The sequence below is a fragment of the Babylonia areolata genome, chromosome 26 (assembly GCF_041734735.1).
Source record: "Babylonia areolata isolate BAREFJ2019XMU chromosome 26, ASM4173473v1, whole genome shotgun sequence".
NCBI lineage: Eukaryota > Metazoa > Mollusca > Gastropoda > Neogastropoda > Buccinidae > Babylonia > Babylonia areolata.
This window is the reverse complement of record NC_134901.1, coordinates 13304258-13330820: the sequence shown is the minus strand read 5'-3', so window position 1 is coordinate 13330820 and position 26563 is coordinate 13304258. Positions and strand designations below refer to the sequence as shown.

The 26563-nt window shown below is 40.7% G+C and overlaps 1 protein-coding gene across 1 annotated transcript in view; it reads left to right on the top strand.

Annotated features, from left to right (window-relative positions):
* The window catches only part of LOC143300172 (poly [ADP-ribose] polymerase 2-like), a 36733-nt gene extending 13843 nt beyond the window's left edge, over positions 1-22890 (top strand). Inside the window, exons 9-18 of the mRNA XM_076613727.1 lie at positions 3116-3199; positions 5511-5595; positions 7088-7226; positions 8342-8405; positions 9684-9815; positions 10182-10306; positions 11471-11570; positions 15442-15540; positions 18821-18945; positions 21487-22890. Coding sequence (XP_076469842.1) covers positions 3116-3199; positions 5511-5595; positions 7088-7226; positions 8342-8405; positions 9684-9815; positions 10182-10306; positions 11471-11570; positions 15442-15540; positions 18821-18945; positions 21487-21640 — 1107 coding nt within the window. The 3' untranslated portion in view covers positions 21641-22890. The remainder of the gene's footprint in view (positions 1-3115; positions 3200-5510; positions 5596-7087; positions 7227-8341; positions 8406-9683; positions 9816-10181; positions 10307-11470; positions 11571-15441; positions 15541-18820; positions 18946-21486) is intronic.
* The last annotated feature ends 3673 nt before the right edge of the window (positions 22891-26563 follow it).

The following is a 26563-nucleotide window of genomic DNA, read 5'->3' as shown; positions in this document are numbered from 1 at the left end:
TGTCTGTGTGCGTGGGAACATGTCTTTGTGACTGCATGACTTTTGGTTTGTCTGTGTGTGGGAACACATTATTATGACTGTGTGACTTGTGGTTTGTCTGTGTGTGTGGGAACACATGATTGTGACTGTGTGACTTGTGGTTTGTCTGTGTGTGTGGGAACACATGATTGTGACTGTGTGACTTGTGGTTTGTCTGTGTGTGTGGGAACACATTATTATGACTGTGTGACTTGTGGTTTGTCTGTGTGTGTGGGAACACATGATTGTGACTGTGTGACTTGTGGTTTGTCTGTGTGTGTGGGAACACATTATTATGACTGTGTGACTTGTGGTTTGTCTGTGTGTGTGGGAACACATTATTATGACTGTGTGACTTGTGGTTTGTCTGTGTGTGTGGGAACACATTATTATGACTGTGTGACTTGTGGTTTGTCTGTGTGTGTGGGAACACATTATTATGACTGTGTGACTTGTGGTTTGTCTGTGTGCGTGGGAACATGTTTTTGTGACTGCATGACTTTTGGTTTGTCTGTGTGTGGGAACACATTATTATGACTGTGTGACTTGTGGTTTGTCTGTGTGTGTGGGAACACATGATTGTGACTGTGTGACTTGTGGTTTGTCTGTGTGTGTGGGAACAGATTATTATGACTGTGTGACTTGTGGTTTGTCTGTGTGTGTGGGAACACATGATTGTGACTGCATGACTTGTGGTTTGTCTGTGTGTGTGGGAACACATTATTATGACTATGTGACTTGTGATTTGTCTGTGTGCGTGGGAACACATTATTATGACTGTGTGACTTGTGGTTTATCTGTGTGCGTGGGAACATGTCTTTGTGACTGCATGACTTTTGGTTTGTCTGTGTGTGGGAACACATTATTATGACTGTGTGACTTGTGGTTTGTCTGTGTGTGTGGGAACACATTATTATGACTGTGTGACTTGTGGTTTGTCTGTGTGTGTGGGAACACATTATCATGACTGTGTGACTTGTGGTTTGTCTGTGTGTGGGGGAACACATTATTATGACTGTGTGACTTGTGGTTTGTCTGTGTGCGTGGGAACACATGATTGTGACTGTGTGACTTGTGGTTTGTCTGTGTGTGTGGGAACACATTATTATGACTGTGTGACTTGTGGTTTGACTATGTGTGGGGGAACACATTATTATGACTGCGTGACTTGTGGTATGGCTGTGTGTGTGGGAACATGTCATTGTGACTGCGTGACTTGTGGTTTGTCTGTATGTGTGGGAACATGTCATTGTGACTGCGTGACTTGTGGTTTGTCTGTATGCGTGGGAACACATTATTATGACACTGTGACTTGTGGTTTGTCTGTGGATTGTGACTTATGGTTTGTTTGTCTGTGTGCGTGGGAACATGTCATTGTGACTGCATGACTTGTGGTTTGTCTATGCATGGGAACATATTATTATGACTGTGACTTGTGGTTTGTCTGTTTGCGTGGGAACACATTATTATGACTGTGTGACTTGTGGTTTGTCTGTGTGTGTGGGAACACATGATTGTGACTGTGTGACTTGTAGTTTGTCTGTGTGCGTGGGAACATGCCATTGTGACTGTGTGACTTGTGGTTTGTCTGTGTGCGTGGGAACATGTCATTGTGACTTGTGGTTTGTCTGTGTGCGTGGGAACATTTGATTGTGATTTATGTGATTGAGTGGGAACATGTCATTGTGACTGCATGACTTGTGGTGTGATTTATGTGATTGAGTGGGAACATGTCATTGTGACTGCATGACTTGTGGTTTGAGTGGGAACATGTCATTTTGACTGCATGACTTGTGGTTTGAGTGGGAACATGTCATTTTGACTGCATGACTTGTGGTTTGAGTGGGAACATGTCATTTTGACTGCATGACTTGTGGTTTGAGTGGGAACATGTCATTGTGACTGCATGACTTGTGGTTTGAGTGTTTGAGTGGGAACATGTCATTGTGACTGCATGACTTGTGGTTTGAGTGGGAACATGTCATTGTGACTGCATGACTTGTGGTTTGAGTGGGAACATGTCATTGTGACTGCATGACTTGTGGTTTGAGTGGGAACATGTCATTGTGACTGCATGACTTGTGGTTTGAGTGGGAACATGTCATTGTGACTGCATGACTTGTGGTGTGTATGTGTGAATGGGAACATGTCATTTTGACTGGATGTGACAAGGCTTCTAAGATTGTGTAAATATTTGTCCCAGAGGCTTCGAAATTGAAAAGGACGTATTGCATGTTCATAAGTCCCTGGGACATTGTTAAGATTTCACGAACGAACACTTGAAAAAGAATAAAAAGATGTGTATCATAACCTCTGTCTGCCTTTGTGTGTAGTTTAGGTTCTGTTTGGACACCCTGTAAGGTAGTATGGGGACCACCAAGATTTTTAACTTTCACAGAACAGGGTGTGTCCATGTTTGGAGGGGGGGTGGGGGGGCGGTCTTTAAAAAAAAAATTTTTTAATGTTTGATGTAAGCTGGGTAAGAAAGTTCTTATGTGACCTTATATTGTCATTGTTTCTTGTTTGTTTGGTTTTTTCTTTTAGGAAACTAGAAGGAAAATGTTTAGAAATATTTTATTATTGTCTGCTTGTTTTCTTGTCATTTCTTTAATATGATACACAGATGATTTTCAAACAGTGCACAGATGATTTTTAGACAGTACTCAGTGATTGGTCAGATAATACACATGATTTTCAGACAGTACACAGATGGTTTTTAGACAATACATAACATTTGATCAGATAATACACTGATGATTTTCAGACAGTGTATAACGATTGGTCAGATAATACACAGGTGATTTTCAGGCAATGCACAGATGATTTTAAGATAATACACAGATGATTTTCAGGCAATACACAGATGATTTTTAAGCAATACACAGATGATTTTCAGGCAATACATAGATGATTTTCAGGCAATACACAGGTGATTTTCAGGCAATACACAGATGATTTACAGGCAATATATAGATGATTTTCAGGCAATACACAGGTGATTTTCAAGCAATACACAGGTGACAGCCAGGTAACAGAGGACAGGTGACTGTTGGTGCTGCAGCGTGGTAGTGACGTGACGGTGTGCTGTGTGTGACAGGGGGAGGACCAACTGGACGCAGGGGACGCAGAGGACGAGGGGGACAGCCAGGCGCCGGAATCAAAACTGCACCTGAAAGTTAAGGTGCGACCATGTGTGCTTGTGTTATTGTGTGTGTGTGTTATTGTGTGTGTGTTTGTGTGTATGTGGTTTTTTGTGTGTACATGTGTGTGTGTGTTTTATTGTGTGTACATGTGCGTGTGTGTGTTATATTGTGTGAACTTGTGTGTGTGTGTGTGTTTTATTGTTTGTGTGTGTATGTGGGTACATGTGTGTGAGTCAGTGTGTGTGTGTGTGTGAATGCGTGTGCATATGTGTGTGAGTGCATGTGCATGTGTGTGTGTGCCTGCATGTGTGTGTTAATATGTCAATTTTATTGATGTATGCCCTCAGAAGCCCAAGGAAGTTTGCACATGTTGAAAGTTGAATCATGCCAGCACACCTTGGGTATGAGAGAAAACAGAGTGTGGGTACCTAACAGCAATGTTGATACATATTTGTTGAATCCCACTTACACAAACAAATGGATTGGAAGCCTGTGACTTTTGAGAAATAAGTTTATCTTATTTTCTCTCAGGTCAAGTGAAGATGGAGTTGGCAATGCAATTGTTCATCATTATTTCAAAGTTCGGAAAAGCATAGGTGCATGACACATAAGCTGCAGGAATGGAAGATATCTTCTAGAAAAAAGGACGCTGCACACCTAGACAGAAGGGAGGTAACATACTGAGTGGAGGCTACCAGCCTCAGTTACTTTCTGTTTCTACTGCTTTGGTGCAGTAGTATTTTGTACGGGACAGGAATTGGGGGGGGGCGGAGGGGGTCCAGTTAATGAGGAAGATGTTGACAGAAATGGTCAGACTAAACTGTAGTCCGAGACAGTCCATCAGAAGTTGGAATGGCGGGTGATGAAAGCCAAGTCAGTCTAAATGTAGACTAAAAGGGCTGAAAATCTAGTCATGTGATTTCACTAGACTATACTTCATAGGCCCAGACTTTGTGAAAGAAAAGCGGCGCATTTGGGTTTGGTTTTTTTTTTCAGTGTTGCGGTCGAAAGATTATTATGACTGAACGCAACCACTAGAATATAAAATGATGATAGTCAGTTCTGGGGGAAAAGAAGAGCCATTTCACTCGACAGGCCATTCTGAATTTTACAGGTTCAGTTAGAAGCAAAATTGGGTATATGCAGGACAGATGAGATGCTTTGCACCCTGCCAGAAAAAGAGGGCGCTAGTCAGGGGGGCAAAGGGGAGGTTACCTACTTCGAGGAGGTTATCAGACGTAGCTACTTTTGTTTTCTCCGCTTAGGCGGATAGTAGTTTGCACAGGACAGGAATGTCAGACCCCAGCCGGAGTCTGCACTAGTGGGTCACAGTAAGTATGTTACTTAAACATAATTTTAGGAAGAAAATTTCCTATTACAAGTGCTGCTGACATTACAGTCGTTTTCCACGGGTGCTTTCAAAACATAATGACTTGGTTGGCATTTGTCAATCAAGTGCAAGCCACTTGATCACACTTGTTTGTGATGCCCTCCGGACACAACCAAACTAGTGAATCTTCATGCCAACACAGCATCAGGCTGAACAAATCTGGCATCGATACCACTCTGCAGCAGCTGGCAATCATCTGTTTTGTTTTGGTTTTTTTTGGGGGGGGGGAGGGCGGGTGTGGGGGGGGCCCTTTCTGGAAAAGAAAAAAAAAAATGAAGGCCTCGTCAGGGACTGCTTGTGAGAAGTCCAGACGTTCATTTCAGACCTTCCTACCAGGCCCATGAATGCCAAATTTAAAGTCCAGACCTTTTGCTTCACACCCGAAGTCAGTCCTCATGAACTGGACCCTGTATCTCTCCATGAATCTGTATCAGTGGGTCTTGGTATGGAGTGATGGCCTAGCGGTAACGTGTCTGCCTTGGAAGTGAGAGAATCTGAGTGCACTGGTTCAAATCATGGCACAGTCGCCAGTATTTTCTCTCCCTCCACTAGACTTTGAGTGATGGTGTGGATGCTAGTCATTAGGATGAAACGATAAAACGGAGTCCCGTGTGCAGCATGCACTTAGCGCAAGTAAAAGAACCCATGGCAGCAAAAGGGTTGTCCCTGGCAAAATTATGTAGAAAAATCCACTTCGACAGGAAAAACAATTAAAAACTGCAGGCAGGAAAAAATACCAAAAAATGGGTGGCGCTCACAGTGTAGCGATAAGGTTTCCCTGGGGAGAGCAGCCTGAATTTCACACACAGAAATCAGTTGGTGACAAAAATACAATGATGCATGTTAATTAAATGTAATTTTAGAGGGGGGTGGGGGGGTTCTATTTTTTTGTTTTGCTGTTCACTAGTGCTGTTTCTTTCTCAGCATTGACAGCTTTGTTGCTGTGCTACCTCTTTCAGGACTTGGTGAAGCTGATCTGTGACGTGAAGTCCATGGAAGAGGCGGTGGTGGAGATGAAATACGATGCCAAGAAGGCACCACTGGGTAGGTTGCTGAAGATAAAAGTGTTTGGACATTGAGCACTGAGATGCCAGTTAATGTTGGCTGCCTTGTGAAGTGAGGAGCAATTTCTGGTTGCAAGTATTGAAATAGTCATAAGTTTACTCAAAACATTGCCTTTGTTACGAGTCGTCACAAAAGAAAGATCAGAATGTTTGTTAGAAGTGATAGTCATAACTTAAGACTGAGCTCCTCGTCAGTGGTATCCAATTATGAGAAGTGTTCAACAGGGGTGTCACTGTTGACAGAGGTGTGGGGTTTGACAGAGGTATGGGTGTTGATTGACAGGGGTGTGGGTGTTGATTTGATCGACAGGGGTGTGGGTATTGATTGACAGGGGTGTTGATTTGATTGAGAGGGGTGTGGGCGTTGACAGACAGAGGTGCGGGATTTGACAGAGGTATGGGTGTTGATTGACAGGGGTGTGGGTATTGATTGACATGGGTGTTGATTTGCCAGAGGTATGGGTGTTGATTTGATCGACAGGGGTGTGGGTATTGATTGACGGGGGGTGTTGATTTGATTGACAGGGGTGTGGGCGTTGACAGACAGAGGTGTGGGGTTTGACAGAGGTGTGGGGTTTGACAGAGGTGTTGATTTGATTGACAGAGGTATGGGTGTTGACAGACAGAGGTGTGGGGTTTGACAGAGGTATGGGTGTTGACAGCAAGAGGTGTGGGGTTTGACAGAGGTATGGGTGTTGATTGATAAGAGGTGTGGGGTTTGACAGAGGTATGGGTGTTGACAGACAGAGGTGTGGGGTTTGACAGAGGTATGGGTGTTGATTGACCGAGGTGTGGGGTTTGACAGAGGTATGGGTGTTGATTGACAGAGGTGTGGGGTTTGATTGACAGGGGTATGAGTGTTGATTGACAGAAGTGTGTGGTTTGATTGACAGGGGTATGGGTGTTGATTGACAGAGGTGTGGGGTTTGATTGACAGGGGTATGGGTGTTGATTGACAGAGGTGTGGGGTTTGATTGACAGGGGTATGGGTGTTGATTGACAGAGGTGTGGGGTTTGACAGAGGTGTGGGTGTTGATTGACAAGAGGTGTGGGGTTTGACAGGGGTATGGGTGTTGACAGACAGAGGTGTGGGGTTTGACAGAGGTATGGGTGTTGATTGACAGAGGTGTGGGGTTTCATAGAGGTATGGGTGTTGACAGACAGAGGTGTGGGGTTTGACAGAGGTATGGGTGTTGATTGACCGAGATGTGGGGTTTGACAGAGGTGTGGGGTTTGATTGACAGGGGTATGGGTGTTGATTGACAGAGGTGTGGGGTTTGATTGACAGGGGTATGGGTGTTGATTGACAGAGGTGTGGGGTTTGATTGACAGGGGTATGGGTGTTGATTGACAAGAGGTGTGGGGTTTGACAGGGGTATGGGTGTTGATTGACAAGAGGTGTGGGGTTTGACAGGTGTTGATTGACAGAGGTGTGGGTGTTGGTTGACAGGGGTGTGGGTGTTGATTGACAGGCAAACTGACAAAGAAGCAGATCAAGGCGGGATACGAGGCGCTGAAGGAGGTGGAGACTCTGATCAACCAGAAGGACTTTGGCCGCAACCTGACTGACGCCTGCAGCATTTTCTACACCAGGATCCCCCATGACTTTGGGTCGGTCGCTTTTCTGGACTGTCTCATGTAACTCTGTCCTGTTCACCGTCTTTATTCTTTCTTTCTTTCAAGTTTTTTTGGGTTTTTTATATTTAAAAAAAAAAAAGTATTTCTTCAAAAACCGTTTGAGGAGGAAACAGAAGAAAACACAAAAAACCCATCCTTTGGCACAAGTACACACAAAACACACACACACACGTACATATGTGCTTGTGTGCACACATATATGTCAGTTTGTGATTCTGTAAAATAGCCATGTCTACTGCAAGGCTGATACTATATGCCAACCACCATTTTTTGTAACTTTTGTATTGACATTATGTGTTGTCCTAATTGTATTCCAGCCACAAGTTTTTCTTAAGTTTTGCATTGACACTGTGTTGTCCATATCTTTAGCCAACCAGTTTTTTCCTTAGTTCTGTATTGACACTATGTGTTGTCCATATCGTATGCCAACCACAGTTTTTTCCTGAGATCTATATTGACGTTATGTGTTGTCCATATTGTATGCCAACCACAGTTTTTTCCTGAGATCTATATTGACGTTATGTGTTGTCCATATTGTATGCCAACCACAGTTTTTTCCTGAGATCTGTATTGACAGTATATGTTGTCCATATCGTATGCCAACCACAGTTTTTCCCTGAGATGTGTATTGACAGTATATGTTGTCCATATCGTATGCCAACCACAGTTTTTTCCTGAGATCTGTATTGACAGTATATGTTGTCCATATCGTATGCCAACCACAGTTTTTTCCTGAGATCTATATTGACGTTATGTGTTGTCCATATCGTATGCCAACCAGAATTTTTTCCTGAGATCTGTATTAACACTGTGTGTTGTCCATATCGTATGCCAACCACAGTTTTTTCCTGAGATTTGTATTGACACTGTGTTGTCCATATATGCCAACCACAATATTTTTCCTGATATCTATATTGACGTTATGTGTTGTCCATATTGTATGCCAACCACAGTTTTTTCCCTAGATCTGTATTGACACTGTGTGTTGTCCATATTGTATGCCAACCACAGTTTTTTCCTGAGATCTGTATTGACACTATGTGTTGTCCATGTTGTCATCCCATGTGGTCAGTGTGATGGTGTTGCAGAATGAGGACACCACCGTTGATTCGAACCCCCAAAGAGGTGAAAGAGAAACTGCAGCTTCTTGAGGTAACTGGATCTTTCTTCTTCTTCTTCTTCGTTCGTGGGCTGCAACCCCCACTTTCACTCGTATGCACACGAGTGGGCTTTTATGTGTATGACCGTTTTTATCCCGCCATGTAGGCAGCCATACTCCGCTTTCGGGGGTGTGCATGCTGGGTATGTTCTTGTTTCCATAACCCACTGAACGCTGACATGGATTACAGGATCTTTAACGTGCGTATTTGATCTTCTGCTTGCATATACACACGAGGGGGGTTCAGGCACTAGCAGGTCTGCACATGTGTTGACCTGGGAGATCGTAAAAATCTCCACCCTTTACCCACCAGGCGCCGTCACCGTGATTCGAACCCGGGACCCTCAGATTGAAAGTCCAACGCTTTAACCACTCGGCTATTGCGCCCGTCACTGGATCATGGAATTGCTGTTTGCAGTGTTGATGGAGCGTGAAGAGTGTGTTGTTATGGTGGGGGTACAAGTGTGTCACTGGCAGGGTTCAAGCTCCTTGAGGTAACTGGATCATGGAATTGTTGTTTGCAGTGTTGATGGAGGGTGAAGAGTGTGTTGTTATGGTGGGGGTACTGGTGTGTCACTGGCAGGGTTCATGTGGTTACAGTCCCAAGAACTGGAGTAAAGTTTGTGGTTTTGAACAGAGTGAAGAAATATGTTTTTATACATATTGTTCTTGTTGGAACTGAATTTAGATATATAAAAAAAGTTCAGATTTCAATTCAGGTTTAGACATGCTATAATCCAAGACATGCACAAGCAACTGCTTGCTTGTGAACACACATGTGCACGTCTACACGCATGCGCAAGCACACATACATGCATGCGCACTCACACACACACACACACTGACTTACATCAAAGATAATTGAAACATTAAGATGGCTTTAAATCATGTGCTGTACAGCCGAGCCAAACAGGGCTGATTAAAATGATGTACTGTGTCTGGTTGGATGAAGCATGTGAGAATCGTTCCCATTTTCTTTACCGTAATGATTTACTCCATTCTCATGACCTGACTTGTAAGTACGGTTTTTGATACAAGTTCATGCATCTCAGTATTAGGTATATCTGAATATGCTTTTGAAAATAAGAGTCATCCGTTTCCTTTGTTTTGTGAAACTGCCAGTTTTAACTTTGGGAAGAAGGTGGCTTAAAATTTGTTTGTTACATAAAACAATCGATGGCAAATAACGCATTGCCAAGAGATAATCCTGAAAATTAGCCTTACATTAGTTGGAAAATTTCTGACACAGTTTTCTGTTTTATATCTTGCAGGCCTTGGAAGACATTGAGTATGCCATCAAGATGCTGAAAGAGGGAGATAAGTCTGAAAACCCTGTGGACCGCCATTACCACTCTCTGGCCTGTGGCTTGAGTCCTCTGGATCAGACAGCTGACAACTTCAAGGTAGCCACAGATTCATTTTTATTGTTATTATTTATTGTTATTGTTGTTATTAAGTTATCTATTATTGTTATTAAGTTATGCATTATCAGTTGGTGGAGCAGTAACATGTTATGCAATTTAAGCAGCATTGTACAGAATATCATCCCATTGTAAAGTTATTTATTATTATTAATTTATTTATTATTATTATTATTAAGTTATATATCATTGAGTTATCTATTAATATTATTATTATTACCAGTTGATGAGCAGTAAAATTGGGCACTTTGAGCAGCATTGTGCTGGATATCGTGCCATGAAAAAAGTAACGCATTATCATCACCATAGTTATTGATAAGTTATGTATTATTATCATTATTCGAATAGTTGGTGGATGAGTACCTGCAAAAGACCCATGCCAGCACCCACAACCAGTACAAGATGAAGCTGCTGGAGGTGTTCGAGGTTGACAAGGATGGGGAGAAGGCCAACTACCTCGACCATGGAAACAGGTGAGATAATTGAAACAGATGAGATAGCTTAAGCAGGTGATAGACATGTGAGATATGTGGAAACAGGTGAGATACACAGAAACATGTGAAATACATGGAAACAGGTGAGATACATGAAGGAGGTGAGGTGCATGGAAACATATGAAATGCGTAGAAACGTGTGAGATGCATAGAAACAGGTGAGACATGTGGAAACATGTGAGATACTTAGAAAAATATTAGACGCATTGAGACACATGAAATATTGTAAACGGGTGAGATACATGGAAACATGTGAGGTAATATAATAACAGGTGAGATAATGAAAAAAATACAGGTGAGATACATGGAAACAGGTGAGATACATGGCTAGCCTTGCGGAGAACTTCTGTTACCTTGGCTAGTCAAGATGACATCCCCCTATTTCCCCCACACCCTCTCCCCAGTTTGAAATGACTCCCTTTTTTTAATTTTTTTTTATAGGTTTTAATTGAAGCTATATAAAATGAAAGGGCTAGCCATTACTGACCACCACCCCCACACTCCTGCATACCTTAACAAAAGCAAGCATAGGAAATTTCCACCTTGATATAGTCTATTAATTCTAACAGGGCCAAACTTACTACGGGGAGGGGTTAAGGGGGGTTGGGGGGGGGGGGGATCATCATTTCAAGTTAGTCTGAAATGTTCCCCATATCTGTTATGAGGGGGAGATAAAATCAGTTGGAGGGGGTCAGTTCTGTTTAGCTTAAGTTTGCCTTTGGCTGGGCTATGCCAGGCTCGTCTGCATTAGTATTTGTTTGTTTTTTGTTTTGTTTTTTAACTCCTTCACCACCATAGGCGACTTTAGTTGACATTGAGGGTTTGTGTTAAAAGGACAGTTTTTCACATTGTCACAAAGCTTGACAGCTGCAGCCAACTTTCCCTGCAGAACGAAATTGACTAACATTCCCCCCCACCCCCCACCCCCCAATGATTTAGTTTGAAGTGAACAAACAAACAAACCGAATCATTTGACTGAGGGCGTCAGGTCTAAAATATTTGCTGATGGGGTGTGTTTTTCACACAGAAATTTCTCTGTGAAAAAGTTACTGATTTCGTTTTTTTTTTTTTTTAAACAGGTGTTTATCTTGAGAGAAATAAAGTGAGGTTTTATGTTTGCTTCATGCATTGTCCGCTTTGCAGAATGTTGCTGTGGCATGGCTCACGGCTCACCAACTGGGCCGGCATTCTTGGTCAGGGCTTGAGGATTGCTCCCCCTGAGGCTCCGGTCACTGGATACATGGTATGGTTTATTGCTGTTTGTATCAAGACATTTCTGTGTCTCACAGTTTTGCATATCATCGTAGTGGTGTTTTGCATGTGTGTGTGTGTGTGTGTGTGTTTCCTTGCTGTGCTTTTGCAGTGTTGTTTTCTTTTACCTGAAACATCTAGACAAATCCCAGATTGGTTTGTTTACCATTCAATAATAATGTAACCAGAGCCGCTAAATAAGAATTGTGACATTTACATAAGAGCGTCCGTGTACTGTACTGCATAATCGCACACAAAATGCATGCACACACTTGGACACATGCACCTATGAAGATTTTTGTGAGTGTGCTTTTGTATTCGTTTTTTCTGTCTTACTGTTGTTGTTTTTATAGTTTCAAAATATTGCAGAATATATTTATCACATTTTTTTAGTGGTATTCTGTATTGACATACAGTATTGTCATTTAGACTTGCAGGCTTAGAAGTTACTGTACAAATGCACTCTGCGACAAAGCGATTATTGTCATCGGTAGGGAGCTTAGTAGGTGGTGTCCTAAGTATGTTAACTCAGAGCAGGCACAACCCAACACCATGGAAGTGACTCAGCAGCAGTGTGGCCACTTAACATTGATGGTCTCCTGAGGATTTCCAGTGCTGGATCTGCAACAGATAAACCTGGGTGTGGTTGTGTAGAGGCGACTTGAAATGAGTGATGTGGGAGAAATGCCATTGAAACAGTGCAGATGATGGAGCAGCAAAAAACAACAACAAACCAACCCTAAAAACCAAAAAAAAGTAGTAGAAAACATCAGCATAGAGAATAGCTCTATTAGTCTCACATTGTGCAAGATTTTCTTTGTTTCTGGTGAAGACTTAAGGCAACAGAAATCTGGACTACACATCCATTCACTTTGGGAAATTAAATGTATGTTTTGTTTCAGTTGGGGAAAGGCTTGTATGTTGTCTTTTGTTTTTGTTCAGGAAAGATATGTAATGTGTGTTTTGTTTCTGTTGAGGAAAGATGTGTACTGTGTCTTTGTTTTGTTCAGGAAAGATGTATACTGTGTCATTTGTTCTGTTCGGGAAAGATGTGTACTTTCTGCTTTGTTTCTGTTCAGGAAAGATGTGTACTGTGTGGTTTGTTCTGTTGAGGAAAGATGTGTACTGTGTGGTTTGTTCAGTTCAGGAAAGATGTGTACTGTGTGGTTTGTTTCTGTTGAGGAAAGATGTGTACTGTGTGTTTTGTTCAGTTCCGGAAAGATGTGTACTGTGTGCTTTGTTTCTGTTTAGGAAAGATGTGTACTGTGTACTTTGTTTCTGTCCAGGAAAGATGTGTACTGTGTGTTTTGTTCAGTTCAGGAAAGATGTGTACTGTGTACTTTGTTTCTGTTCAGGAAAGATGTGTACTGTTTGCTTTGTTTCTGTTCAGGAAAGATGTGTAATGTGTGTTTTGTTTCTGTTCAGGAAAGATGTGTACTGTGTCTTTTGTTCTGTTCAGGAAAGATGTGTACTGTTTGCTTTGTTTCTGTTCAGGAAAGATGTGTACTGTGTGGTTTGTTTCTGTTCAGGAAAGATGTGTACTGTGTGTTTTGTTTCTGTTCGGAAAGATGTGTACTGTGTTTTGTTTCTGTTCAGGAAAGATGTGTACTGTGTGCTTTGTTTCTGTTCAGGAAAGATGTGTACTGTGTGTTTTGTTTCTGTTTATGTGCTCTTTGTGTTTTGTTTCTGTTGAGGAAAGATGTGTACTGTGTGTTTTGTTTCTGTTTATGTGTTCTTTGTGTTTTGTTCTGTCCAGGAAAGATGTGTACTATGTGGTTTGTTCTGTTCAGGAAAGATGTGTACTGTGTGCTTTGTTTCTGTTGAGGAAAGATGTGTACTGTGTTTTGTTTCTGTTCAGGAAAGGTGTGTACTGTGTGTTTTGTTTTCTGTTCGGAAAGATGTGTACTGTGTTTTGTTTCTGTTCAGGAAAGATGTGTACTGTGTGTTTTGTTTTCTGTTCGGAAAGATGTGTACTGTGTACTTTGTTTCTGTCCAGGAAAGATGTGTACTGTGTGTCTTGTTTCTGTTTATGTGCTCTTTGTGTTTTGTTTCTGTTGAGGAAAGATGTGTACTGTGTGTTTTGTTTTCTGTTGAGGAAAGATGTGTACTGTGTGTTTTGTTTCTGTTTATGTGTACAGTGTGTTTTGTTTCTGTTCAGGAAAGATGTGTACTGTGTGTTTTGTTTCTGTTCAGGAAAGATGTGTACTGTGTGTTTTGTTTCTGTTTATGTGTACTGTGTGTTTTGTTTCTGTTCAGGAAACATGTGTACTGTGTGTTTTGTTTCTGTTCGGAAAGATGTGTACTGTGTGTTTTGTTTCTGTTCGGAAAGATGTGTACTGTGTGTTTTGTTCTGTTCAGGAAAGATGTGTACTGTGTGTTTTGTTTCTGTTCAGGAAAGATGTGTACTGTGTGTTTTGTTTCTGTTCAGGAAAGATGTGTACTGTGTGTTTTGTTTCTGTTCGGAAAGATGTGTACTGTGTGTTTTGTTTCTGTTCAGGAAAGATGTGTACTGTGTGTTTTGTTTTCTGTTGAGGAAAGATGTGTACTGTGTGTTTTGTTTCTGTTCAGGAAAGATGTGTACTGTGTGTTTTGTTTCTGTTCAGGAAACATGTGTACTGTGTGTTTTGTTTCTGTTCAGGAAAGATGTGTACTGTGTGGTTTGTTCTGTTGAGGAAAGATGTGTACTGTGTGTTTTGTTCTGTTCAGGAAAGATGTGTACTGTGTGCTTTGTTTCTGTTCAGGAAAGATGTGTACTGTGTGTCTTGTTTCTGTTTATGTGTTCTTTGTGTTTTGTTCTGTTCAGGAAAGATGTGTACTGTGTGTTTTGTTTCTGTTCAGGAAAGATGTGTACTGTGTGTCTTGTTTCTGTTCGGAAAGATGTGTACTGTGTGTTTTGTTTCTGTTTTTTTGTTTCTGTTCAGGAAAGATGTGTACTGTGTGTTTTGTTTCTGTTCGGAAAGATGTGTACTGTGTGTTTTGTTTCTGTTCGGAAAGATGTGTACTGTGTGTTTTGTTTCTGTTCGGAAAGATGTGTACTGTGTGTTTTGTTTCTGTTCAGGAAAGATGTGTACTGTGTGTTTTGTTTCTGTTTATGTGTACTGTGTGTTTTGTTTCTGTTCGGAAAGATGTGTACTGTGTGCTTTGTTTCTGTTCAGGAAAGATGTGTGCTGTGTGCTTTGTTTCTGTTCAGGAAAGATGTGTACTGTGTGCTTTGTTCTGTTCAGGAAAGATGTGTACTGTGTGCTTTGTTTCTGTTGAGGAAAGATGTGTACTGTGTGTCTTGTTTCTGTTGAGGAAAGATGTGTACTGTGTGTTTTGTTCTGTTCAGGAAAGATGTGTACTGTGTGTTTTGTTTCTGTTCAGGAAAGATGTGTACTGTGTGTTTTGTTTCTGTTCAGAAAGATGTGTACTGTGTGTTTTGTTTCTGTTCAGAAAGATGTGTACTGTGTGTTTTGTTTCTGTTCAGGAAAGATGTGTACTGCGTGCTTTGTTTCTGTTCAGGAAAGATGTGTACTGTGTTTTGTTTCTGTTCAGGAAAGATGTGTACTGTGTGCTTTGTTTCTGTTTATGTGCTCTTTGTGTTTTGTTTCTGTTGAGGAAAGATGTGTACTGTGTGTTTTGTTTCTGTTTATGTGTTCTTTGTGTTTTGTTCTGTCCAGGAAAGATGTGTACTGTGTGGTTTGTTCTGTTCAGGAAAGATGTGTACTGTGTGCTTTGTTTCTGTTGAGGAAAGATGTGTACTGTGTGCTTTGTATCTGTTGAGGAAATATGTGTACTGTATGTTCTGTTTCTGCTCAGGAAAGATATGTGCTTTGTGTTTTGCTTCTGTTCAGGAGAGATGTTTACTCTGTGCTTTGTTTAAGTTTGGGAAAGGCGTGTACTTTGCGGACATGTCCAGCAAGAGTGCCAACTACTGCTTTGCCTCACGACAGAAGAACATTGGCCTGATGCTGCTGTGTGATGTGAGTATCTGTAGGCTGGCCCTTTACTGTGTTGCAGGGACAGAACTTCCACTGCATTGAACACACCTTGATATGGTGATAATGATGATAATAACAGTATATTTTTTTTAGTCAGGAATGCAAAGGGGAGGTAACCTACTTCAGGAGGTTATCAGCCGTAGCTATTTTCGTTTTCTCCGCATAGGCGGGTAGTAGTTTGCACAGGAAAGGAATCAGACCCCAGCCGGAGTCTGCATTAGTATGTTACTTAAACATAATTTTAGGAAGAAAATTTCCATTTTTTATTTTATTAATGATATTATTTGTAAATGTATTATTATTCTAAACCGTTTAAAGAGACCCAGGCTTTCACACAAAACTGATAATCTGGAGGAATCTAGTGAACAGTTCTTCTGTGTGGCGCCCCAACAACTGTTCACAGAGTGACGGGCGCAATAGCCGAGTGGTTAAAGCGTTGGACTGTCAATCTGAGGGTCCCGGGTTTGAATCACGGTGACGGCGCCTGGTGGGTAAAGAGTGGAGATTTTTACGATCTCCCAGGTCAACATATGTGCAGACCTGCTAGTGCCTGAACCCCCTTCGTGTGTATATGCAAGCAGAAGATCAAATACGCACGTTAAAGATCCTGTGATCCATGTCAGCGTTCGGTGGGTTATGGAAACAAGAACATACCCAGCATGCACACCCCTGAAAACGGAGTATGGCTGCCTACATGGCGGGGTAAAAACGGTCATACACGTAAAAGCTCACTTGTGTGCATACAAGTGAACACAGAAGAAGAAGAAGTTCACAGAGTTAGGGGAGAGGGAGAAGAAGAAGATTTATCAACTGCTAAATGTTGTGCAGAAACAAATCAAAGTTCTTTCACACCCAGCTTTCACACGTGTGCTTAACTTCAAAACAAAAAGATGAGAGACAACACTTACCAGTACGTGCAGACAGAAGACTTGAGAAACTTTGGTTGGATTAAATGGAGGGTATGGAGGTGCCACTTCGGAAACAGGGGGGTTTTAAGGACAGGATTGGAAGGAGCTGAGTGCAGGATTTGATGAAACAAAAGAGAGAGAGTGTTTTCAAGTGCAAGGTCCAGAGACAAAGAGCGGCTGGCAAGTTGTGGACTGTCTGAGTTGGGGAATGCAGAATCAGAGTGGATCTGAACCTGATCATAGAATGTGAGATGTCTTCTTAGAGGACACAATAGCTGAAGCAGTTAAGATATTTTCACGTTACAGAATACAGAATACTTTATTACCTCCAATGAGAGAAATTAATTTGTGTGAAAACACGTAAACAGTGCACAAGAATCACAGTAATTCAGTAAAGCTCTTGAAAGTTTACTTGAAGTAAACCACATATGCAATAATCACAGTTAAAGGGTAGGCACAAAATACCATCTATAATTTAGCATGACAGTAGGCACCCTTCAGTGTTGGGAAACTATGGAGTTTGTGCTCTGGGTGATGTTTCTGGTGCAACATCAGATGTGGCTTCTCAGGCCTTTACAGGAATGACAGTCTCTCCCACACTTTGCATAGATGAAGTCTGATGTTGGTCTGTCAGTCAGACTTTGGGCCTTCCTTCTTTGTCTTTTTGCCTCTAACTGTTGGGCAGGTCTCTTCCAAGTTAGAGAGGGCTTTCTGCAATGTCTGCCTCCATAATGATCGTTCAGAAGGCCACAGCTTCCCACATGTCTGGGTTGATGCCCAGGGTCTTCAGGTCTCTTTTGTAGACATCTTTGTAGGGCAGTTGGGGACTGCCTGTAGGGAACTTTCCCTGGGCCAGCTCGCCACACAAGAGGTCTCCGGGTATTTGTCCATTGTCTTTTCGCACAAATGTCCAAGCCAGCTCATACGTCTTTGCCTCAGGAGGATGTACATGCTGTGGATCCCAGCTCTCTCAAGGACAGTGTTGTTGGAGACTTTGTCCTGCCTGGAGATGTTCAGGATGTTTCGGAGGCAGCGCATGTGGAAGGCATTGAGCTTTCTGTCTGGCACTTAGTGTCCAGGTTTCACTGCCATACAGGAGGGTACTCATGATGCAAGCTTTGTAGACCTGGACCTTGTTGTGTTCTGTCAGATTTCTGTTGTTCCAAACTCTCTTTGTCAGTCTTGAAATTGTAGTAGCAGTCTTGCCAATATGCTTGTTTAGCTCGGAGTATGCAAAGTCATGGATAACTTCCAGTTCATGATCAGAAACCCTCATCCAACATAAGAATTAAATATAGACATGCAGTAATAATATGCTTTTCTACAACGGTATTTTCAGTTTGGTGTCATATACTGTACCATGTCAAACTGATGCAAACTAGGCCTATCGGTTTGCTCTGCTTGGCCAAATTTCGTGCGGCTAACAGTGAAAAGATGAGCCATTTTTCCCCGGTCCGCTGTCAGCCAATCAAACTCCTATTAACTATTTTAAGTTATTAACATTGTGAGTTGCACTGGAAATAAGGACATGTAGAAAGCATTGCTATTGTGCTCATTCTTGTGTACACTTCACAGTTTTGCTGTCACATGTGGATTGGTCGATTTGTGGAGTTGAAACAGTATAGATATACATGTCATATGGCATGCACTACATCAGCATGGCAGTCGAAGGGGTAATGTCGGCTCTACAATAAGACAATGTGTTATGACTCAAAGAGCACATCATGAGTGGATTTATATATATTCATATTCATATTTATATGTATTCATTCAATGTCCTGGAGTCAGTACGTGAAAACACCAAATTAGTATCTGAAATAGAGTAGCTTTGAATCAGTTCACTTATCTAATTCAGATTCTTATTTAGTAGATGATTGGTACAAATGCTTCTAAGAAACATCAATCGGAAACATGTTAATTTACTTTGTTGATGATTGATATGTTTCTGTTGATGTTGATGGGTTTCTGGGAAACATCATTGAAAGGCATGTAATTCTGCATATCAGAACAGATATTTTTAAAGTGTGTATGAGTGTGTATTTGTGTGTGTTCGCATGTTTGATCGCATGCATGTGTGTGTGTGTTTGTGCATGTGTGTGTTTGTGTTTTTCTATGTTTGTGTTTGTGTGGAGGGCTGCTGCTATGTACATATGTATGTCAAATGCATGTATGCATTGTGTGTGTGTGTTTAGTTTGTTAGTCATATTTTGATGCGTGTACGTAACATTGATGTAATGTATCACGCAAACAAAAGTGTTTTGTAAAGCACATAGAGCAGATTTCTAGATAGTGCGCTATATAAGTATCCATTATTAAGATTATTATTATCATTACTCCTGTCACAATGTGTACAGGTGTCTCTGGGAAACATCAACGAGAAGCTGGATGCAGATTACTATGCCGACAAACTGCCCAGCGGAAAACACAGCGTCAAAGGCTGTGGGTCTGTCGGCCCTGACCCCTCCACATTCAAGACGCTGTGAGTTCGTAAAAATTTACATAAAGTGCTGCTGGAGGGGTCTTCATGGTGGTTGTGATAGTTTTGGAATGTTTTTGTAATGTGTACGCCTGTGTGTTGGTTTATAAAAGCCACGAAATCACAGTATTTTATTTACATTATTTAATTTACATAAAGTGCTACTGGAGGGGCCTTCTTGGTGGTTGTGTCAGTCTTGAAATTTTGTTGTTATGTGTATATGTTTGGGTTTTTTGTTGTTGTTTTTTTATTAAAGCCATGAAATTACATTATTTTATTCTTAAAGGTTCCCCAAAACATGGGTTAAACCTATGCAAAATTGTTTTGAAATGCGAAATCAGATGTATTTAAGATAATGAAAATACATAATACCACGCACCCTCATGCTGATTCAGCCATATTATCAGAAAAGTGCACTCAGCTTGAGCAAATTTTGTCACTTGCCATGATATCTCATTCGTTTGAGACCAGGCAAATGGAATGGAATGGATGGCTCAGCAGATGACATCACCTTGAGGGTGGTATTATTGCATTTTGCTGCTTCGTAGTTGTTGGGTTTTTTTTGTTGTTTGTTTGTTTTTTGTTTTTTTTTTAAATCAAATATTGTATCAAAGGATAGTCCTGCTTTTCTACAGGGGACTAGTCTGTCAACTCTTGGATCAGCCAGTCACAGTATGATAACATGATAATAGTAATAATAATAATAATAATAATGGTAGTTACAAGTGTATTAATATAGCACCCAATCAAATAAATGTTGGTCTGAATGCTTTATAATACAGTAGTTCCAGTACGAATACAGTATGTTACACCATCCATTGAAACATGCAGCCCAGCTGAGAATCATTACAGAATAAGTCAAGACAGTGCGTCAAAAGTTCATGCCCAAGTGAGAAACATTACAGAATAAGTCAAGACAATGCGTCAAAAGCTCATGCCCAACTGAGAATCATTACAGAATAAGTCAAGACAGTGCGTCAAAAGCTCATGCCCAAGCTGAGAAACATTACAGAGTAAGTCAAGACAATGCGTCAAAAGCTCATGCCTAACTGAGAAACATTACAGAATAAGTAAAGACAATGTGTCAAAAGCTCATGCCCAAGTGAGAAACATTACAGAATAAGTCAAGACAATGCGTCAAAAGCTCATGCCCAACTGAGAAACATTACAGAATAAGTCAAGACAATGCGTCAAAAGTTCATGCCCAACTGAGAAACATTACAGAATAAGTCAAGACAATGCGTCAAAAGTTCATGCCCAAGTGAGAAACATTACAGAATAAGTCAAGACAATGCGTCAAAAGTTCATGCCCAAGTGAGAAACATTACAGGGTAAGTCAAGACAATGCGTCAAAAGTTCATGCCCAGCTGAGAAACATTACAGAATAAGTCAAGACAATGCGTCAAAAGTTCATGCCCAACTGAGAAACATTACAGAATAAGTCAAGACAATGCGTCAAAAGTTCATGCCCAGCTGAGAAACATTACAGAATAAGTCAAGACAGTGCGTCAAAAGTTCATGCCCAACTGAGAAACATTACAGGGTAAGTCAAGACAATGCGTCAAAAGTTCATGCCCAACTGAGAAACATAACAGAATAAGTCAAGACAGTGCGTCAAAAGTTCATGCCCAGCTGAGAAACATTACAGAATAAGTCAAGACAATGCGTCAAAAGTTCATGCCCAAGTGAGAAACATTACAGAATAAGTCAAGACAATGCATCAAAAGTTCATGCCAAGTACAATATCTCTCTTCTCTCTCTCTTTCTATATATATATATGTGTGTAATATCTCTCTCTCTCTCTCTCTCTCTCTCTCTCTCTCTCTCTCTCTCTATATATATATATATATATATGCATATATATATGCATATATACGATAAGACAATGCATCAAAACTTCGTACCAAGTACATATCAATACATATAAATACATTTATTTGACAATACAATTTATCAAATGTTCATACCAAGTACAATATACATATCAATACATATATATGTCAAGAAATGCATCAAAAGTTCCTACCAAATATGACAGGCGCAGTAGTGAAGTGGACTTTCGAATTAAGGGTCCCAGTTTTGAATCTTGGTAACGGCGCCTGGTGGGTAAAGGGTGGAGATTTTTCCGATCTCCAAAGTCAACATATGTGCAGACCTGCTTGTGCCCGAACCCCATCATGTGTATATGCAAGCAGAAGATCAAATACACACGTTAAAGATCCTCATGTCAGCGTTCAGTGGGTTATGGAAACAAGAACATACCCAGCATGCACACCCCCAAAAACGGAGTATGGCATCGTACATGGCGAGGTAAAAACGGTCATACATGTAAAAGCCCATTCGTGTACATTTGAGTGAACCTGGGAGTTGCAGCCTATGAACGAAGAAGAAGAAGAAGATACCAAGTGCAGTATACATATCAATACATATATTTGATAAGAAATGCATCAAAAGTGCATACCAAGTTCAATATGCAGAGCAATGCATGATTTCAGGTGGGAAAATATCCTTGGAACATGATATCTGTATTTCTGTGATTGGCAGGCCTGATGGATTGGTTGTTCCGGTGGGCAAGGGTACCAACACCGGAGTGAAAAATCCAAAGGGCTACACACTCAACTACAACGAGTTCATCGTTTACAACACCGCTCAGATACGCATGAAATACCTCCTCAAAGTGCAGTTCAACTTCAAGTGATGTTTGTGTGTTAAGCGGGCAGTTTACTCATTTCTTCATTGAGAACCTTGTCGGTTTTCTCTTCGCTCTTTTGCAGAAAACATGGAGGAGTCAGTGTTGTGTTTTTGAAAAGTGTTTCATGGTTAGTTTGTAAGTGAGAGCTGGTTGTAAAGGCACAGGCAGTGTTGTTATTATTATTGAGTGCTCAGGAGACTGATTTTGTTGTGAAGTTTTGTCAGTTTCCAGGATATTCTTTTCAGGAATTGTGCAGATATCGGTGTTTGTTGATGAAATTTTACCATTTTGGAATTTGTGCTTGACTTATATGTGTTAATTCTTGCATGTTGTTTTGTTGTTGTTGTTAGGGGGTTTGTTTTTTTAAACTTTGTTCAAGCTTGACAAATGTTACAGGTGAAATGAAAAGACTGCAGGCATTACATATTTATTTATGCTACTGGTTCTTAAAAAAAACAAAAAAACCATTCATATGAAATTTTTGGAGACTCCACATTGAACTTATGAACTTATACACATAGTATCTGTGTTGATATTTTATTTTTGTATGTCAGAGATGGTGATGTAATGTAAAACATTTTATTCAGCAAAGTAATCTGGGAACTAATTGTGTGTGTGCTGCTTATTTATATTATTATTATTCATCACCGTTTAACTATATGATGTAGGGGGGAAAACATATCAGTATAACAGAGACAAAAAGAGAGTGGATTTATAGTCAGCACCAGGTTTATCTTATTGTTTGTTTGCAGTAAGATTTATGTCATCTTTCAGGGGAAATGCTATCTTTGTGCTTGATTCTACCTTCAGATATGGTTCTTCCCATCATGTCTAGAAGTGAGGATATCATCGACACAGATGGAAAGTTGTATTACTGAAGTAAAATGTTAGTACATTCCAAAGTTTATTTTTTGAGGGGAAAGGGGTGGGGGGGTTGTGGGCTTACATCCTTCTGAATCAGTTGCATGTGCGTGAACGACTGGTATGAAAGCACTTTATTCCTCTAATAGATTCAGCACTATATAAATACATTTATTAGAAGTGGATTTTCACTAGAATTGCAGTGTAAAAAGACAAAACAAAAACAATTTAGTGATATGAACAGTGCAATTAGTTGGTTCTGGGCAGCAGTGTCAAGTGGAATAAAATGGTATCTGAAAAGAGAGAAAACCACTGATTAGGTTTTGCTCATTTGTGTGTGTGTGTCAAAGACTCTTGACTCATAACTAGACAGTTATTGTGCATGACTTTTGAGATATCTTAGCAGAATGTCACTCAAGTGGACTTCCAATTGTACTCAGAACCGTGAAATCCGAGTTCAGTCTCTTCCAGATCCAATTTTCTTAATTAATCCATACCATGTTTCATGAGTTACTTTCCTTCATCAGTCTTCTATCCTTCATTTGACTTGCATTTGGCAGTTTTTAAATTTTAATTTTGAAAAATCAGAGATATATGATGAAGTTTTCAGTGATGGTGACAAGGAGCCAGATTATTTCTGATTTTAGTCCTAGTGACGCACAATTTTGAGGCAGAAAGTGACTGAACAAAAACTCACACTATCTCATATCATGTCAAGTTTTAGGCTAATCTGTCAACAAATAAACCACAGTGGTGCTTTTTGTCCCACTACCTGTTTTCTACTATCTTCTTCTTCTTCTGCGTTCGTGGGCTTCAACTCCCACGTTCACTCGTATATACGCGAGTGGGCTTTTACGTGTATGACCGTTTTTACCCCGCCATGTAGGCAGCCATACTCCATTTTCGGGGGTGTGCATGCTGGGTATGTTCTTGTTTCCATAACCCACTGAACGCTGACATGGATTACAGGATCTTTAACTCTTTCCATACGAACGGCGAAAGAGACGACGTTAACAGCGTTTCACCCCAATTACCATCATCAAAATATTGCAAGCGGAAGGCTCTTATACTGAAGACGTGAATGTTGACAAAGAATACCACAATTCTGACGACGGAAGCTAAAGGCTGGGTCATTCAGACACCCACTGGACATCCGAGGGGTCTGTGTAGAGGAGAAGAGAGGACTGGCCATACTGAGTGAGTTAACGTGCGTATCTGATCTTATGCTTGAGCATACACACGAAGGGGGTTCAGGCACTGGCAGGTCTGCACATATGCTGACCTGGGAGATCGTAAAAATCTCCACCCTTTACCCACCAGGTGCCGTCACCGTGATTCAAACCCGAGACCCTCAGATCGAAAGTCCAACGCTGTAACCATTCGGCTATGGTGCCCGTCGTTTTCTACTATTATTTCTATATACCCTCAAGCCAGGAGAACTGCTGGTTGAAGGCAGCAGTGTCCTGAATTGGTTAAAAACAAATGAAATGACCGTTCCCTTTTATTCTTATACATTCAACAGCTTCCTGTTTACATCACAACACAGTGGGAACAGTTGTGTAATTAACTGACAGTCCTCCTAAAGGTCTTTCAGCATTGGTCATGTCTGGAAGTCGCTGAGAGTAAGTCATCCCCTGACTTCTGGGATATGGGCCTCGGCCTGTTGGGTATCTTGAGCCATATCTTGCAGTGACATTGCACATGTTGCAAATTCGTGGTTTCTAAAAATGTTTGGTTTACTGGCCAGATACCATTGGATCAAAACCTCCTTGCAGCATTGTTCATTGTGGTTGCTTTCGTGTAAGCTTCTGCAAAAAGTGCAGAAACATTCGTGGAACAATTCTTCTGCCAGCATTGGTGCCCATCCATCTTTGACAACCCTACTGATTGTAACTCTTCAGAGCCTTGAAGAATACCACATACTTTGGCTGTATTCAGTGTGTGGAGTGGGGAGTTCAGTTCATCTTGATACAGCCTTTGCATAATTTGCTGATCTGGTAGGAGTATATCTTCTCTTTGTTAGTTTCATCCATAAGCAGATATTGTCTGCACGCTGTACCCTTTCACATTAGTTGACAAAGGTTGTGACAGATCATAAAGCAAAGTATTGGTGCTATTACTGATTCTTGTGAGATTCCTATTCCAAGTGATCTGGAGTTAAAGTATATTGCCTGCCTTTGTCTGGATTACTCTATTGTTTAAAAAGCTGTTGTTAAATATGCAACCTGATAAACCAATGGATTATATTTTATAGAGTAGAGGGGATTGCCGTACTTGATCATAAGTTTGCTTCTTTTTTTCTGTACTGTCAAAGATAGTGGCGAGCACTTCAAACAAATTGATGTTTAATCTGAGTACTAATATTAACTGGATAATTTACAGCTCTTCTCACTTCTCTTAAGCCTGCTTGATTTATTTGAATTATATTTTTTTTCACAGTAATGAAGGAACCTGTTAAGCACAAATTTTTCCATTTAACTTTCCAGCATAGGAATTAAAGCAGTTAGCATGTAATTACTTTTTGTCAAGTTTTTGGATTGTCTTCTTTGAAAAAAGGAACCACTATCGATTGTTTCCACCAAGATGGCAAAATTCCATTTGACCAACAATACTGAATATGATTGTGTAGAAATCTGAGGAACTTTTCAGGTAATGTTTAAAAATTTTATTTCATTTGGCATCTGAAAGAATGTTTTCAAATTTGGTCCAGTCAGTTATTCTATAATTATAGTGTGGAGTCTTATATTTTACGAATTCAAATGAAACTGTTATCTGTTATAATAATGACAGTCGGTAAATGGTTAATGGCTAACATGTCCTTGATGGTATCCCACTCACAATCTGAAGCACTTATTACAGGGGAAATGAGAGATGGGTCTTTGGCTGTTGCTGTATATTGTGGTGTACCAGGGATTCTATAACACAATCATCATTCAAAAGATGTAAAGACAAATCCACTAGATTTTCAACAAAGTGATTGTTGATGGCTATTTTACGTTCTGTCCCAGAATACTGCCAGTCATTAACCCCTTTCCATTCTATTACAGTGTGGTTCATAACCATTCTGTATGGGTGGGTGCGGGGTGACATGAGTAATATTGTACCTTGGGTTGGTAAATTGTACCACGGTTCCAATATTGCACACTTATTGAAGTTACTGTGCAATGTCAAAGTTCCACTCACTGCAGAAAACAAGGCAACAGTATGTTGCCATCTCATCTGACAGAATCATATTTTTCTTGTTTATAATTGCTATGTTACAGTTTCTGATAATTTGCATATCAGAGTGCAGTTAAATGCATGGGTCGCACAGAATTCTGAGCATGATCATGATGGTGGACAAAACCACCTGTAATGAAACGAAAGAGCTTATCCTTTTTCTTTCTGCAATGTTCATACCATTTTGTGATGCCTGCGGGTGCAAGTGAAGTCAACAACCCAAAGAACGACAGATCTGATCACATAGCCTGCATTCAGAGTTACTGAAAACGGTACGATTTAGGAGAAGGTACAATTTCTAAATCTTTACTGTGTATCCAAATATGCATGCATCAAACGCATTGTCCTTTTCTCAGTATCTACCTGTGATGCACACATAGCCACACCTAAACTCTCTCTGTCTCTTGGAACACACAAACATGCACGCACACACACATGCGCGTGCACTCGCGCGCAACACAGACACACACAAACACAGCACCCATACTCACAAATACGCGCACACACACTGTGACATGCAAACAAACAAACACACACACACACACACATCACAGATTAAACAAATCAAAATATTAAGAAATTGGTGACCAGACACATGCAAATGCATGCAGAGTGTATTAATTTTTTTCCTCCCGAATGTCTTTCCCCTCGACAAATAAGGTAATACCACTTCATTGAAAATGCGTTCACCAAATAACGAACATGTGCCATTCTCTTACATGCATGTGCGACTTTAGTCCATTAAGGGGTTTTTCCATGTGACAGTCCCACAACTTGGGGTTGTAATTCGTTGGGGGGAAAAGCAAGCTCGGGGAAGAAAAAAAAGAAATGGTGACATATCGAAAAGTG